Source organism: Ceratotherium simum, chromosome 20, assembly GCF_057802395.1.
Source record: "Ceratotherium simum simum isolate JZ-2026a chromosome 20, ASM5780239v1, whole genome shotgun sequence".
In the NCBI taxonomy this organism is placed as follows: domain Eukaryota; kingdom Metazoa; phylum Chordata; class Mammalia; order Perissodactyla; family Rhinocerotidae; genus Ceratotherium; species Ceratotherium simum.
In genome coordinates, this window is record NC_141919.1 from 8,617,749 (window position 1) to 8,636,167 (window position 18,419).

The following is an 18,419-nucleotide window of genomic DNA, read 5'->3' on the forward strand; positions in this document are numbered from 1 at the left end:
GTGTACGTGCATTGTTCTCTTTGGTTATCGTCCCAGCCCGGCACAGATGGCCAGTCCATCCCATGCTACGACGCTCCAAGAGCCTTGAAATGTTACAACTTGCAACTCCCTCCGTGAGAGAAGGGCCAGTTCCCACCACGCAGAAAGCAGCTTTTATATTTCTTTTTGTGCTGGTGGCTGTAGGTCAATGGAGCAGCCAAACATGGCTGTACTCATGTCAAGACAGAGCACTGTCTTCCATAAGGGAAAAGTGAATCGATACTAATCCAAGCAACAGACCGGCATAGAGGATTTCAGAATGCATTTAGGCATTAGTGAGTTATGATCAATTCTCCAAGGACAAACTCAATATGGGTCTGTAATGGGAAGCTCGCCATCCTGTTTGACGTTTGAAATAAAGCCACACAGGCTCCATCCAGACGGTTAGGGCCCTCTTTTATCCCTCAACGCTGTTACCACTGACCACACACACAGATGCTGTAGCGTTGGAAATGGACTGGCAGACCTCAAAAGGACCTTTCAGCGCTAAAATGCAGCAGTGTCCATGGGCCATTTGAGGCAAATCCAGTAAAAGCTGAACTCATTAAGTTCTCTGATGCTCGGGTGATACTTCAGCAGCTCTAGAGATTATTACAAATGCAGATAACGATCTGCTGTGTGGGAACTGCTTGTGCTTAGGGAGAGTGATCAGGAATGTGGAGTAAATGTTGAGAAGGCGGGAGGCCACGTGACTTTTCTTTGGCTTCTTGTTTGCCGGTGCTCTTTCAAGGAGCATGATTTAAGCCTCAGTATATTCTGAGTATATAAAGAACAGACAGCCACCTAGAGTTTTGCTACCTGTACACACTGAATATAGTGAGCATATTCGATACTTGCAATGCATGCATTTTCTTTCAAAATACCAATTGCAAAACAAACACAACACACAGCACCCCAGGGATCTATTTATATCCTTTCTTGTAAAAATATCTTTCGTTTTCCTTCTACAAAACAGCAACATGGCGACATTATTGTCCTTATCACCTCTGCCTGGTGTGTTCAACACCTGTGGGTCTGTGGCTCCTTCTAGGTATTCAAAACTCAGTTCAGACGTCACTGCCTCTGAGAAGTCTACTTCTAAAGTAGACTGCACCCTGCACGTCATTCTTTCTCACACTCCTGTTTTGTTGTCTTTTAAGCACTTGTATCTGAAATTATCTTGTTGAGTTGTTTTGGACTTATTTTGCATTCCCCCCTGTGTGGAATCTAAATTCCACAGAAGTAGGACTCTCGGTGTCTTTTTCACTGCAGCCTACCGTGGCTGGCACATCATAAGTTCTCCACTAAATGTGTGACGTGAACCAGGGCACTTGTCTAAATTGCACCAACATATGCTTTGTTTCTCTACTTGTGTTCTCCGAACATTTATGGAACAGCTGCTAGGTGGCAAGCACTGCAGTATAAAGTCCCTGTGGGGGGTGGGGGGGGGGACAGACAAGTACACAGACCATTGTGATGATGTGTTAATAACTAAGTAGAGGGACACACGGATCCCTGCTACGACCTCAGGAGGGCCCCTGACCCAGCAGGGGGGGTCAGGGAAGGCTCCTGAAGGAGTTGGCCCTAGAGCTGTAACGTCTTGTATCTCAAGTTCGTTTGGAATGAGTCCTCCCCAGAGCAGGGGAAATGCCATGGCCAAGCTTGCCCTTTAGGCTTACCATCACCCAATCACACTCATCCTTTTGCTTCAACTTTTTGGATTTTTCTGACAGGGAAATTCTCTTAGAAAAGTGCTAGGGCCTGTTTCAAATTGTGAGCCATCCAGAGTGCTGTATGTCATTTGCCACAACTTTACCCTCGACCTCACATGTAGGAGAGAGAACCACAAGCTGCTTACTCAACTCTTGTTGGTATGGAAAACACAGTTGAATCGTTAGAAGCCCTTAATCGTTTATAAACTGCCTTTGTTTCAGGTGAAGTCAGAGTTCAAGACAAGCTTTAAGGGACAAGACAGCAGGGCCTGTGATGGGGGATGCGTTGACATTTGCCTTGTCAGGAACCCTGTGTGGGTTCCATGGCATTTCTTCTGTTAGTTTTGTGGCATTTGCCAGGCTTCTTACTTGCAGTGTTTAGCAGTACAAGTCCATTGTACCTCAGATTTTCCTGGAAGGAGAAGTGCCCCCACAAACAACACCCTCCCTCACCAACCACCATGCAAGCTGAAACTTGCATTAAAGATGACCCAGTTTCGTATCTGTGGTCCATTCCCTGTGGAAAATGGGGGCATTGGATTATACCATCTCCTAAATTTTTAGGCCCATAGCCGGACCACAGGGGCATATGTATGTGTGTGTGTTTGTGTGCATGTGTGGGTACATTATGTGGGTTTCTTTTGAAACTTAGGTTGAGTTAATCATCAGTTCATGGCCCATTCTCATCATTGGTCCCTTTGGGCCCATCTGTCAATAGATTGAGTGATTTCCCTTTTTTCATTATTCTCCATTTCCATTCCTAAAGGCAACAACTAGGTTCGTACATATCTTTGACTTTCCTTACATCCTCATAAAATGATTAGTATTGTTTGTGTGTATATACTTGCACATCTCATAAATTAAATGGAGTTATAGAACTCATTTTATTTCTTCCTTTTTATGCTCAGAATACTGTTTTGGGAACTTGTTCACATTGCTGAGTGTACATCTATTCTGTTGCTTTTAATTGCTATAGAGTATCCAGTGGGGTACACCGCCCATTTTATTTATTGCTCCCACCAACAATGAACGCCAAGTTGCCTCCATATCCTTTTTTGTACCCAGAGTTTTTCTAGAATATGTGCCCATAAGTGGGATTGCTGGGTCATAATGTTTCACTAAATACTCCCAGCTTGCTGTCTGGAAGAGCTACATGCATTAAGAATCCTCCAGAAGTGTATAAGTATGTCCATCTCCTCATGTCTCTGCCAACACATAGAATTATCTGACTTCCTCGGCTTCTTGCCCGTCTTATGTAAAGTGTAAAGTGATGTGTAAAGGTGTAAAGTGATGGCTTATTTTGGTTTGCAGAGCTCTGATTACTGGTAAGTTTGAGCATCCCTCCATACACTAGCCCTTTGGGTTTTCCCTCCTATGAATTGGCTATTTATATCCTTTGACCATTTTCCTGCCTGTTTTCTTATTGATTTGTAGGGATTTCTTCTTTGTTCTAGACATTAGCCCTTGTCAGCTTTAGATTTTGCAAATATATTCTTTCAACTTACCATCTATTATTTTGACTATGATATCCTTTAACGGGCAGAAATATTTTAATTTTTATATGATCAAATTAACCAATTTCCCCCCTATGGTTGATGGTATTTTGGGTCTTATTTTATAAGTCCTTCCCCATGTGGTATACATTTTAGGTTGTTTTAAGAACTCTGTAATTTGGATTCTGTTAAGAAGCTTTAAAGAGCTTTGCTCTTCTCCCAGTTTTGTCCTTTTACAGTCATTAGATGATTCAACAATGAAGGGACAGTGGAGACAAATTACAGAGTTGGATGTGATTTCGCAGATGTGCTCAAGACATATTGATTTTTGTCTACTTTAAAGTCATATTGGTGATCAAATTCTTCTAATACAATTTTCCCACCATCTTTAATCTACTCTCCGGTGCCATTTCTTCCTGAGATATTTGCCCCTTCTAGCTCATTTTCCTTAGCAAGCTTGTGGAATCAATAGAAAGTATTCTCACTGCCAGAGCATCACCTTTGCTGCTCCAGGCTGTGGTCAATGCACATCCTAGGTCCATCCTCTCCTAGATCCTCCAGGGGCTCAGGGATGTGCAGGCATTTCTTTTTACCCTTAAGGACCCTCTGGAGGTGCCCTATGTTAGAATCCAGCAACAGCCTTCATCTGGCATGCTTGTCCATACTTAGATACACACTCTTTAATTTGAAGAGCAATCCATTTATTTTTAAGTGCAATCCTCTTGGGGGCCTTCATGTTGTGATTTTTTTCATTGAATGAGCCACACCTGCACAAATGTCAGAGCAGGCGGCTCCCGCCAGGGAATTCCTGGGAATTTTCTCAGAGAAAATTAGCTGTGAAAGGATCCTTGAGGAAGGTCCAGTGGTTTCCAAGTAGAAGCAGTGCCACTTTCTATCCTGGGGAGCATTTAGAAATATGGGGGGCAGGCACTTTTGGTGGTCACAATGACTGGGTGTGCCACTACCACTTAGTACCTTAAGGGTAGGGGCACTAAATGTCCTACCATGCCTTGGACGGTCTGAAACAATGAAGAATTGTTTAACCCCCAAAATGCCAATAGGGCCCCATTGAGAACCAGTGATTTAAATTCCTTTATTGTATAGATGAAGAAAATGAGACCCAGAGAGGTTGGCAAGAGCCCAAGCAGCCCACACAGTTAAATCTGAACTAGAATATGAGCCTCTAGACACTCAGGCTGTGGTCTTTCCGTGGATATACATACATTTCTTGGGTGAGCTTATTCCAAGCTCTACTTTTGGGTGGCAGGAGCCTCCAGGTGCACGCTGCTCTTGTTGTTTTTAATCTCTCTCTCTCTCTCTTTATTTTTTATTGGTTACAGCTGAGCTCGGTGATTATGATCCTGATGAGCATCCTGAGAATTACATCAGTGAGTTTGAGATTTTCCCCAAGCAGTCGCAGAAGCTGGAAAGAAAAATAGTGGAAATCCATAAAAGTGAACTCAGGTAATATGTGTAGACATTTGTAGGAATGATAGAGGTGAGAAAGTATTCTTACTGCAGGGAACATGGAAATCATGTTGTGAGGTGAAAATATTTGTGAGGTATGGGTAGTCTGTGTCTCGTGGCAGAGCAGTATTTCTGGGCACTGCCAAGGTCCCCCATCAATAAGTATCTCAATAGTTGGAGTCTCCTCGGTGGCTGTTTATGAACCATCACCAGTTATTAGAGCCATATCTTTTCTTATGGGTTTTTAACCATCCTGAATTTCTGAAAGTGAAGTTGAGGGTAAATAAGTAATCCTTTCTATTTTTAATTTTGCATTGCCTCTTCCCCTCTTGTGGCCATTGCTGGAAGCCTTGACTCCAAGTAGGGTAGAATCTATCGACAAGGTTTCCTTTGCTGAGCTGCCTTCAAGATGGCCGATTCAGCACCTGCTCCTCTTTTACTTGTCTCTGATGCTCCAGGACAACTGTGATTGCTGACCACAAAGTAGTAATGTTAGGAGTGATGAAATCGCATGTAGTGCTCACTGTGTACCGCACACTGTTCTGATTACTTACACATATTGACTCGTTCAATCTTCACAACAACCTACGAGATAGGTGCCGTGGTTATTTCCATTTTACAGATGAGGGAACTGAGGCACAGAGGATTAAGCATTTTATCCAAGATCACACAGTTAGGAAGTGGCAGAGGCAGGATTTGAATCCAGGCAGCCTGGCTCCAGAGTCTGTGCTCTTAAGCATTGTGATGCTTCCCCTCTGCATAAGCTACCAGGAATGAAATGAAGCATGCATAGGAAGCCTCACCAATTCAGAATTCAGGTAACTCAGGTGTTCTAGTCAGTAACTGAAATTTAGATGACTGCAGATCACAGAAAAGTTCATTTTAATAATAGGAAGCGTGGGCTGTGCTATGACAAGTATTGATGAAGAACTGCAAGAGCTGAGATGCTTCCATCTTCTGGGCCTCTGGTAATCATAAAGAAAATAGTGTCACTGGATTATGAATTCTGGAGCAAATAACTGTCCCCTTGTGAGGGAGTCCTGAAGCTCCCTACTTTATGCAGGCACTCCCCCTTCTGGTGAGTCTGAGGAGAGTATACATGTGGGCATTAGAGGTGGCAGCATATTTCAGCTTGGAAAAGATGGTCTTCGTTCTTAGAGATAAAGATGATTAGACATCAAAAAATTGTCCTGATTTCAGAGAGTAACATCCACGTCCATGGGTAATTTTAGAGTATTGTCTCCTAGTGAAAAGTTTTGTTGAAAATATATGACACAATGAGTGTTCTTTTTACATTTTGGGGGCAGGCACACTAGAGGTAAAAATAAAGTTCCAATATTCCAGTTGAGGGGTTTGTGGACCAACAGTGTCTGGGGAGCATAGCGGGAGACCCTCTGGATGAAGGAGTCAGATCCACTGTGCGGATTGGTAGGAGATGGGAATTGAACATCTGCTGTGATCAGAATTTGCAGGGCCTCAAATGCTCAGATTATATGATATATGATACAATATACAATATATGTCATATATGATACAATATACAATATGTCATATTATGATATACGATATGTGATGTGTCATATGATATATGTCCTGGGTGACATATGACATATATGATAATATATATTATATGATGTATATGATATAAATCATATCATGGTTTATATGATAATATATGATAATCATTGATATTGATATATCAATATATGATAATAATAAACATTTATTGAGCACTTACTGGATGCCAAAACACTGTGCTAAGAACCTTACTTGCATTACTCCATTCAGTCCTCCCAAACTCTACCAAATAGGTGCCATTGTTATTCCTAGTCTGAGTTGAAGAAAGCACTGCCTGGAGTGGCTAAAGGACTTGCCCTGTTAGTGGCAGAGGCAGGACTTGAACCTTGTTCTTCTCCGACACTAACACTCATGCTCTTGTCCACTGTGCTGAGCCGTGGTGAGGCAATCAGGTAATCATATTCCACAGTGACCACTATGGCGATGACTCCAGAGGGTGGAGACTGTGGGCAACAGGACCAGTTAGTTATTGCTACTGTCCTGGCAAGAGATGCCGTGGATCTGAAAAAGAATAAGAGTAGAGAAAATTGAAAAGAGAAGAGAGTCTTGCAAGGCATTGCAGCAAGACTTGGTGACCCACTGGATTTTACGAGTGAATCAAAGAAGATTCCAGATTGTTTTCTATAATCAGAAAGCTGTAGGTTGGACTTTGTCAGCAGCTGAATTTGTTTATAGCCCTGAAAGTAGTCATCATGCACCCAGGGGATGTAGCAGGTCATCAGTCAGCCATGGTTTATAGGTCTCAGAGGTGAGTTCCATGGCTTGATCAAAGTTGCCATTCTCTGGCGCTACACAGTAACATCCAGAAAACACTTGTGAAGAAGTCAAAGTTGTATGTCTGAAGGATGAAACAGCTAGACATCACGTGATATTGCAAGGAGAGTTTCAGGGGGTATTTTCCAGTGAATTTTTGCTCATCTTCCTCAAGTACTTGTGCATTTCCTTCTGCATCAGTGCAACAAGGGAGATTTTAGGTTTGGATGGGAAGATAAGAAGAGCAGAACTGGCTGACAGTGTGGAGGAGGAGGGGCTGTCTGGAATTGGTTGGAAACCTGCTGGTAGAGACTGAGGTTGCTCTGGGGGCTCAAGGAGCCCTTTGCATACAGGTAGTGAAAGTGTTGATCTTCTGTCGGAATTGGACCATTGGATTATGGGAATTGGATTACTCTGCAAACCTGACAGTGTCAGGAAGGAGTCTTAGATGGAAAAGACCCGTCCCTGTACGAGACTGCACCAAGGAGTGACCATCTTACTCTCCATGGTTATCACAGCCATGACCCTCCCACACAGCAAGGGATAATGTGTGACCATTGAACTGTTGTTACGGAAACTTCCTGAGAGGCTCCCATTTGGTCTTCAGTGGGGTTTGAGGGGCCCAAAACTAATAACCACCTGCTTCCTACCTGATTTCTGAACCGGTTGAGAAAGAAAACAAAATAGATGGCAATAGAGACACTCAAATATTAGCAGAAATGATGATGATTCACAGTGGGGTTCACAACGTTCTCTGGCCTTTTGACTTGATTAGGATCATTCTCCTCCTGTGCTCTCTGAAGAGGGGCAAAAGCTGTGATTCTTGGGAGAAAATTGATCAGGGAGGAAGAACTTCTCTCCCTGGGAGGCTACACGCTGCGTGAAGGTGAAACCAAGTGGCTTGACAGACAGGCGTGAATAGGAGAGTTCTTTAGGGGGAAGAAAGTGAGAGAGAGACTTCTTGGAATTTTGAGGTGCTTGAAAATAGGAGACCAAGATTTTAGTAGAAATTTCCATGGATAAAGTGCTTAGAGTCCTTTAGCTGTTGAAGAGATTTTTGAGTGAAGACTGAAATTCATGCCTGGGTCAACTTTGCTTCCTTAAATGTGCCATGTCTTTGACTGACAAGAGAGTAGGGCAGGGAGAAGTAACAGTTTTGAAAATACAATACCATAGTTATTGATCATCTTTATGTCAGTCAAGGTAAGCTAGATTTTGCTGAGGAAACAACCCCTAAAGCTCGGTGGTTTAGAACAAGAAAGCCTTATTTCTTGCTCTGCTCTGTATCCACCAGAGGTCAGCTGGGGGCTCTGCTCATCATTGTCGCTCGGGGCAGTCACAAGCTTGAATTTCCCATTTGTTGAGCCAAAGGGAAAAGAGAGCTCTGGAAGGTCTTGCTTCAGCTTGGCAATTATATATGTAACTTTTACTTAACCACGTGGCCAGAACTAGTCACATGGTCCTACCCAACAGCAGGGAAGTGCAGTTGAATCAGATGTTCAGAAGGTGCAAACTGGAAACAGTTGGCAAACAGCTCTTGATGGCCCTCACAATCTCATTAACTAATAGAGGTGGGTTTTTTTGAATAGACTTTATTTTTTTAGAGCAGTTTTAGATTCAAAGCAAAACGGAGTGGAAGGTACAGAGATTTCCCCTATACCCCCTACATATATATATATACCCAACATATGCATAACCTCCCTCATTATCCACATCCCTCACCAGAGTACTACACTTGTTACAGTTGGCAAACCTACATTGATACATCATCATCACCCACAGTCAATATACCTTAAGGTTCACTCTTGATGTTGTACATTCTATGGGCTTGGACAATAGTATAATGATGTGTACCCACCATTATAGTATCATACAGAATACCTCCACTGCTGTAAACATCATCTGTGCTCTGCATATTCATCCTTCCCTTCCCCTAATCCCTGGCAACCACTGATCTTTTAACTGTCTCCATAGTTTTGCCTTTTCCAGAAAGTCACATAGTTGGGACCATACAGTATGTAGCCTTTTCTGATTGGCTTCTTTCACTTAGCAATATGCCTTTAGGCTTCCTCCATGTCTTGTGTGTGTGTGTGTGTGTGTGTGTGAGGAATATTGTCCCTAAGCTAACATCTGTGCCAATCTTCCTCTATTTTTTGTATGTGGGATGCCACCACAGCATGGCTTGATGAGCAGTATGTATGTCCACACCTGGGATCCGAACCTGCAAACCCTGGGCCACTGAAGTGGAGCGCACAAACTTACCCACTACACCATGGGGCCAGTGCCTCCTCCGTGTCTTTTCATCAATAACTCATTTCTTTTTATTGCTGAATAATATTCCATTGTCTGGATGTACCACAGTTTATTTATCCATTCAGCTACTGAAGGGCATCTTGGTTGCTTTCACGTTTTGGCAATTATGAACAAAGCTGCTATAAATATCCATATGCTGGCTTTGTGTGGACATAAATTTTCAACTCATTTGATTAAATGCCAAGGAGCATGATTGCTGGATTGTATGGTAAGAGTATATTAAAGTTTGTAAAAAACTGCCAAACTATCTTCCAAAGTGTCTGTACAATTTTGTATTCTCACCAGCAATGAATGAGAGTTCCTATTAGTCCACATCCTTGCCAGCATTTCGTGTTTTCCATGTTCTTGATTTTGGCCATTCTAATAAGTGTGTAGCTAATAGAGTTTTATTTAGAAAGATTTTATAGAGGCATCTTGGGGCATCTTAATATTCTGTGAACTAGAGGATGTGGAGATGTATGATTCACATTATTAAATAGATGTCAGTGCTAAAACTCACTGAGGCTGAATGATTCTTCTAGATTAAGAGTAATTAATAATTTTTTTTTGGCTTTCTGGGCCACATAGGCTCTACTGCAGCCATTCAGCTATGCTTTTGTAGGACAAAAGAAAACGTAGACATTACATAAATGACTAGGCTATGATTCAGTAAAACTTTATTGACAAAACAGATGGTGGGCCAAATTTGACCCAAGGTTCTAGTTTGCTGACTCCTGTTCCAAACATGTGGCAGAGCACATCTTGAATCCATTTCTGCTTCACTCTCCTGCCTCTATAGGTAATTTTAAGGCAACAAGAGCCATATTTGTTTTGAAAACTGTGTATAAAAAAGAACCTCTTGTAATTTATGGATTTCGTTTGAGTTTGATATGCAGAGCTGAGGTCCTGCCACTGGGCCTGCACAGAAATAGGTTATTCCTCCTTCTAGAGCCCTCTGGTGGCTGGGGGAAGCCATTGCCACAATCCTTGGGGACATGACACTTCTATTTTTGACTCTCTTAGTTTCTGTTTTCCAAAGCTTTAATCATGGTCATCCAGGTTGAGAGAGAATACCCATTCCATTCGTCATGAGGGTGCTTGGAGGAGTTGAAGATCAAGAATAAGATTGATTTCACTATCAGGAACCCTGATTGGCTTTTCTGGAGCTTTTCCTAGAGTTTCTACTCAGCTATTCCTCTCATCACCAGTTCATCAGGTTTCTTATTAGAGGCAAAGACACTTGGATTAGCTTCAGTCACAGGTCATCAGCTTTTGAATAGTCAAAAAGCTCAATTGGTTTTGATGAAGTATATTCCTGCCTTCTTAAAAAGCAGAAAAATCATCCAATTAGCCACCACCATAACGATCTGATGCAGTGAGGTTTGTGCTGGAAGCAACAATGACACTGAGTGTATTTTAAAGAGTCATTATCTCTTTCTGTTTCTCAAAAGTAACATTCTCTGTAAATCATGTGCCATGGCTTCCTGACAGGGATTTATAGTTTCAAAAATGTCTAGCTTTGTAGAAATAAGTGCCCTGCTATGATAAATACCCTCTACCTGTGCTTCTGATGAATAGATCACAAGGAAGTGTTTTTGTGTAGTTTTGAGAAGAGTGTTTATTGTGTAAAAGAAAGAGAAGAAATGTCAGGTTATTTTATAACTCTAATCTTTCTTGAAATGTGCTTTCCCTCTGTCATCTCCCCCTACCCCATATCCTTTCCCTTCTGAAGTCTCTAGTTCTAAAACCCTAGCATCTCTCTGGTTGGTTATCAAGTCCTTTTCCATTCTCTGTTGTTATTTGATATAACACCCTTCTTAGGAAGGGGAAGACAAAATGATTTGGCATCAAATGCTCCTCTTGTAAAAACTAAATCCTTGCATTATATGTCCTAGTGTCAGGGACATTTCTAGAGAGGGTTGGGCAAGAGGCAAATGATGTGTGCACTCAAGCCATCAACAATTTTTATGCAGATGAAATCTGGCTAAAGTGACTTGAAGAGAGAAAGAGCAATGTTACCGAAGTGTAACGAGGCATTGAAGAAGGAGAAAGGGGTAGTATTGGAAGCTGGAATCAGCCATTACTTAGTACATTCTTTGATAGCCCCTGACATGTGATTCTAAATTATGCATAGAGTCAAAGACTTTTTGAACTTTTGATGAGACTATAATATTGTGTTTATCCATCCATCCATCAGTCCACATACCCATCCATGATTCATCCATACATCCATGCATCTATCCATGTCTGTCCATTCATCCATACATCCATGCATCTATCCATCCATCTGCTCATGCAGCAAATATTTCTTGAAGGGCACTTATGTGTCAGGAACTATAGAAGTGTTGGATGACCTAGCCCAATGATCTTCAACTGCCTCACCACCAAGCTGGGATCCCCTTCATCATTCCTGCTCCCCCATGACCTCATGTTTTGAAAGATTTTATCTAAAAAACAATATTCCTGAAGCAACAATTAATTTACTTCCTAATATTTATTAGTCATACCCAGCTACAACTACCATCCAGAGCCTTTGAATATCAAGAGGTCACAAGCCAAAAGCAAAGAAACTTGACACCCAATTATTACACTTGAAGGACTCTTGGAGTCAAAGCAGAGGTTATAAAATGACAGTTCTTGGACTACACTCTGACCCAGATGTATGTTCTTTGGGCCAAATAATAGTTTTTAAAAGTGGAATCAGTTGCCATAAATTTCCAGCTTTACTCACAACTGGGGGATTTGGTAACACTAGGCTCTGACCCCTACATGGCAACACTCAGCTGGAGCTATGCAACAGTGCCTTTTAAAAGAATCATTTGCTCTCCGAATTGCCACCATCTCTGCTCAGCTAATTCACCTTCTGTCTCCATTGATATTGAGTTTGCAACCACCTTCTTTCACTAATGAGGAAACAGAGGCCTGAGAAATTAACTTATCTAAGGCTACACAATTATGAAGCAATAGACCTTGACCTGAAACCTGAGTCTTCCTGTACAGTGCTCTGATATCTTTCTAAGTGGCTCCTCTCCTGTAAACCTTCTCCATGCCTGGCCCCAGGGCTTCAACCCATGACAGAATGGGTTTTCCCAACATGATTTTTAAAGAGACTGTCTTTTCTCCATTGTATATTCTTGCCTCCCTTGTCATAGATTAATTGACCACATACGCATGGGTTTATTTCTGGGCTCTCTATTCTGTTCCATTGATTTATGTGTCTGTTTTTGTGCCAGTACCATACTGTTTTTGTTTTTTTTGTGTGCGAGGAAGATCAGCCCTAAGCTAACATCTGCCAATCCTCCTCTTTTTTTTGCTGAGGAAGACTGGCCCTGGGCTAACATCCAGGCCCATCTTCCTCCACTTTATATGGGACCCCGCCACAGCATGGCTTGCCAAGCGGTGTGTCGGTGCATGCCGGGGATCCGAACCGGTGAACCCCGGGACACTGCAGTGGAGCACGCACACTTAACTGCTTGCGCCACTGGGTCGGCCCCAGTAGCATACTGTTTTGATTACAATAGCTTTGTAGTATAGTTTGAAATCAGGGAGTATGATTTCTCCAGTTTTATTCTTCTTTCTTAAGATTGTTTTGGCTATTCTGGCTGTTTTGTCATTCCATACAAATTTTAGAATTATTTGATCTAGGTCTGAAAAATGACATTGTTATTTTGATAGGGATTGCATTGAATCTGTAGATTGCTGTCGTATGGACATTTTAACAATATTAATTCTTCTAATCCATGAGCATGGTATATCTTTCTATTCGTTTGTGTCGCCTTCAATTTCTTTCATTAATGTCTTATAGTTTTCAGAGTACAGGTCTTTTGCCTCCTTGGTTAAATTTACTCCTAGGTATTTTATTCTTTTTGATGCAAATGTAAATGGGATTGTTTTCTTCATTTTCTTTTCTTTTTTTTTGCTGAGGAATTCCGGCCCTGAGCTAACGTCTATTGCCAATCCTCCTCCTTTTTGGTTTTTTTTCCCCTCTTTCTCCCCAAAGCCCCAGTAGACAGTTGTATGTCATAGTTGCACATCCTGCTCATTGCTGTATGTGGGACGCCGCCTCAGCATGGCCCAACAAGCGGTGCGTCAGTGTGTGCCCGGGATCTGAACTGGGGTCACCAGTAGCGGAGCGCACGCACTTAACCGCTAAGCCACGAGACCAGCCCCCGTTTTTCTTTCTGATAGTTCATTATGAATGTATAGAAATGCAACAGGTTTCTGTATATTAATTTTGTATGCTGCAACTTGACTGAATTCAGACTGGGGATTCTCACTTCCAGTTGGGAAGTAGGAAAGCATGAGACATTGATTGCCCCCAACACCAAGATAACATTAACAAGCTACATAAACTACAAATTCATATTTTTAAAACCTATCCTGAGAGCTTAGGTTGCAAAGAAACCTAAATGTACCAAAAATCCAGAACGTCCTTCTTAGCAGAGTGGAGACCTGCAGTTTCTTTCACTTCTGGTGGAGTGATGGGAGGAGGAGGGATATGTCATGAGTGGGTGCAAGAGGAACTAGCCAAATCTTTTTTTTTTTTTTTATAATTTTTATTTATTTATTTATTTATTTATTTATTTATTTATTTATTCCCCCCAAAGCCCCAGTAGATAGTTGTATGTCATAGCTGCACATCCTTCTAGTTGCTGTATGTGGGACACAGCCTCAGCATGGCCGGAGAAGCAGTGCGTCGGTGTGCGCCCGGGATCCGAACCCGGGCTGCCAGCAGCAGAGCGTGCGCACCTAACCACTAAGCCGTGGGGCCAGCGCGGAACTAGCCAAATCTTTAACAAGGTTTTAGTGGCCATGAGTGGGCTGACTTAACTGATTGGGACCCCAAAGACTCAAGCTGCACTGTGAGTTGCACTTTCTCACCACGATTTAGCCCCAGGCCTTCACTGAGTGAAGAGGAACAGTATGCCCAAGTCAGACAGGACAGGAGAACTGAGTGAAATCCCTCTGAGGCACTCCAGACCTTCAGCCAGGGCAGAAAAGCTCTGCACAGTGGTGAGGGACAGGACCACAGGGAGGAAAACGATCTTCTGAAGTGCAGAGAGCCAGGGGTGGGGCTGGAGAGCAAAGAAGACTCTGCAGCTCAAAAAAGTTGGCAGCCAGGCTGTAAAGAAAGCAGATAGAGCTTTCCAGGGTCCCGTGGGGACTAAGATCCCAAGCCCTGCTAAAGGGCCAGTCCTGAGAACACTCGCAAGCACTTGAAGCCAGTGGTGAGCAAATCCAAGTAAAATTGCAACCAAGTTTCAGAAAAACCTAACCTAACTCACATTGAGAATTTTACTTGACAGTAGAAGACCATTGTATTGGCCTTTCACCCATGAGTTTAATTCTGAAGCTCACAGACCCAAGTAGATCCGGTGGAGAGAATCCACCGCCTTCCCTGCCAATTGTGCTCCGAGCAGTCCAGGTCATTGCTGGCAAGATCCACACCTCATTCCACAATTCATGTCCACTAATAATTTGCGTTCATTCTTGAGATGCTGTACATTTTTGTACTCTATGTAATAGTATGCTAAAGGAAGATCAGTAAGAGAGAGAGTGTTCCTCTTGGGCAACAAGTATTCAAGACAGGCAGGAAGGAGATACATAGCTAAATACATAATTACTTGACGTCACCTAATTTTTAGAAAAGCATTTCTTTAGAGAATTGGTAGGTCTTAAAAAAGAATCCAACTAATCACTGGGCTTTACTTCTAAATGTCTCATTAGAGACACTATTAGTCTTAGCAGAACAGTTCCTGGTGCAAGATTTAAAGGATAGAAAATCATTATTTTCCATTACCAAACAAGGTTTTTGCCAGAAACAAATGTCCAGTGGGAGATCTGAGGGAAAAAGAAAAATTTCTATTTAATTGGTCTTCGAGTCTTCCTGTAGACCTGGTCACTAAATGGTTTCTTCTTCAGTGAGTCAGAAGACTCAGGGGTCTTTAGTGCCCTCGGGGTCTCCACCTTGTCTCTATTGGTTTTGAACTCTTTCCTTTCTCTGAACATTTGCAGTTAGCCTTTCTCTGTGTCTGACTTTTTAGATTAAGTCTTTTAAATGCTTAGCTCTTGGAGATCTACAGTCAAACTCAAAGCAAACAATCCCAATTTGGGGACTTTTGTTTTAAAGAGGGGCCTTTTCTTTGCTATAACTATCTCGACATGCTTCCTGACATTGCCCCCACCATCATATTTCTGATTTCAGTCATGTGCAGGGCCAGCAAGGAACAAATGCTTTTCTGACGGTGAGGAGAGAGCATACTCTATGCCAGGCACTAATCTAATGGCTTTAGTGTTAGGCTACCATCTGTTCACTGCTTACTCTTTACACCAAATCTTGAAGGTAGGTACTGTTTTTATCTTCATTTTATGGAATCACAGAGACATAGCTCCAGTTATTCTCTATTCCTGTGTTGAGTTCCTAGATCAGTGTTCAGAAAACTTTTTCTGTACTAGGTCATTTAGTAAATACTTTAGGCTTTGCAGAACATACGGTCTCTGTTGCAACTACTCGGTTTTTGCTGTTAGAACATGACAGCAGCCATAGACAGGATGCAAACCAATGGGTGTGGCTGTGTTCCAATAAAAACGTATTGATACTGAAATTTGAATGTCATATAATTTTCATGGGTCATGCAGTATTATTCTTCGTTTGATTGTTTTAAGCCATTTAAAAATGGAAAAATCATTCTCAGCTCGAGGGTTGTACAAAATCAGGCGGCGGTGCGGATTTAGCCTGCAGGCTTTAGTGTGCAGAATCTCTGACCTAGATTAAAATTGAAACACCACTGCTCTCTAATCAGGTCTAAATATCAGTCATCTGGGGTGGATTGCCTCATCATTGATAAAGTGCAGTGTTTAGAATTTGAAAAATGCTTTCTATAAGAACCGATAGAAACCATGTCATTTCGAAATGTTCTGCCATAGCGTCCAGGAGGGCGGGCAGGTGGCTCGTGACCATATCATGTAGGGAGTGATGGCAGCGCAGGTGCTGAGGAGCACTTTGGAGCCAGGCGGACTTGGATCTGCGCCTCGCTTGTGCACCTACTAGGCGAGGATCCTTGAGCAAGTTACTTTTTCTCTTTGAATGTCAGAGTCCTCATCTATAAAATGAGCATAAGAATTCCTCCTTTATGAATATTAAGTGAAAAAAATGGCAATATAAACAATTATATATTGCTTGGAACAGTAGAGTTTAGTGAAACGTAACTCTGTGTGCGTGTCTATTATATTCTTAACCAATTCTGTTTAGTTCAGCCGTGCTTTTAGACTGCAATATTTCATCCAATAATTCTTTTATTAAAAACACGGGAATTTGTTTCTCTTTTAATCATTGCAAATATATAATACATGAAAGAGTATATACAATATATGTAAAATTGAAAGAAATGGTTGGAAAAACACCCATGACCCCCTAACTCTGCTTATGAATTAGAGTATCACCAGATACTCTGAAGTCTCCTGTGTGCCCCTCCAGTTCAACTCCCGCCCTCCTCTACACTATTCTGAATTTAGGGTTATTCATTCTCTTGTTTTGCTTTTATAAATGTACTTCACATGTATCATTAAATAATGCATTGCTTTGTTTTTGCCTATTTTTAACTTTCGTATAAATGGGATCATACTACTCTGTTCTTGTATCTCACTTTTTCCCCATCAGCATTATGTTTTTGAGATTCTTCCACATTGACAGATATATATAGCCATAGGTCTTCATTTTTGCTTTTGTATAATTAATTTTCTACCCTATGAACATGTTGCATTTTACGTATCCATTTATCTGTTCGTGGACATTTGGGTTGTATCTAGGTTTTTGCTATTAAAAAAAGTTATCATGGGAGCCGGCCAGGTGGCGTAGAGGTTGAGTCTGCGCGCTCCACTTCAGCGGCCCAGGGTTCTCAGATTCGGGTCCCCAGTGCAGACCTATGCACCGCTTATCAAATCATGCTGTTAGCTCAGGCACAGATGTTAGCTCAGGGCCAGTCTACCTCAGGAAAAAGAGGAGGATTGGCAGTGGCGGTTATCTCAGAGCCTGTTATGAGAGGTTCAGGGATTCCATCGGAGATGTAAAAAAAACTTTCCACTCCAAGCAAATGGACTGAAGGTATATTTTATTATATAGAGGATAGAAAAGGTGATAGTCTGCAAACAGATCCGAATAGGTCAAATAATAAGAGGGAAAAAACACCAGCTCGACTGGAAAGGGAAAACATTCACATCGGCTGAGATAGCAGCAGATTCGAATAGGTCATATAACAAGAGGGAAAAACATCAGATCAATCAGAAAGGGAAACACCAGATCGACTGAAGGGAAATGACACAAATCAACCAGAAAGAGAAACACCAGGTTGATCGAAAAGAGAGCACATCAGATCAATTACTTCACAATAAATCAATTACAACATCCACGCCCCACGGCCGGGAGAGTCCTGTCAATCGACACGGCTGGGCGGAAATCACACGTCCTGGGCAAGGCGTCCCACAGGTGGAACTCTCACCGGGTCTCAGTTTCCAGCAGTTTACATAAACAGTTACAGAGTTTACAGAGCAAGCATCTAGTGTTCCCATGCACAGATGATTATCAGTGGCGTATGTGCACTGAGCCCGCCCCCTGGCTGTCGTCCCAGCCCAGTAGTTGTGTACGTGCATTGTTTACCCTGCTTATCATCCCAGCCCGCCACAGATGGCCAGTCTTCCCCAGGCTGCGGTGCCCAAAGGGCCTTGAAATTTTTACACATTGCAACTATCTCCATGGGAGAAGGGCCAGTTCCTACCACACAGAAAGCAGCTTTTATATTGCTTTTCGTGCTGGTGGCTGTAGGTCAGTGGAGCAGCCAAACATGGCTGTACTCATGTCAAGACAGGGCCCTCACCAAAAAAAAAAAAAAAAGTTATTACGGCTTCTTGAACAATTCTCATGGGAGCGTATGTAAAGGAGCCCCTAGTCTAGGTACAAACCTAGGTGTGGAATTTGCTGGGCCATAGGGTTTGCACAACTTAAGTTTTTCTAGAATGCAGTAGCTTGTTGCCTAAAGGGGTTGCTCCAGCTTACTTTCACACCCACAATATATGAGGGTTCCCAGTGCTTCACAGCCTTTTTTCTCTT

General features: G+C 42.2%; 1 protein-coding gene across 1 annotated transcript in view; it reads left to right on the forward strand.

Moving 5' to 3' along the window:
* The window catches only part of FRMD3 (FERM domain containing 3), a 285,395-nt gene that overhangs the window by 183,280 nt on the left and 83,696 nt on the right, over positions 1–18,419 (forward strand). Inside the window, exon 6 of the mRNA XM_087444424.1 lies at positions 4,564–4,687. Coding sequence (XP_087300550.1) covers positions 4,564–4,687 — 124 coding nt within the window. The remainder of the gene's footprint in view (positions 1–4,563; positions 4,688–18,419) is intronic.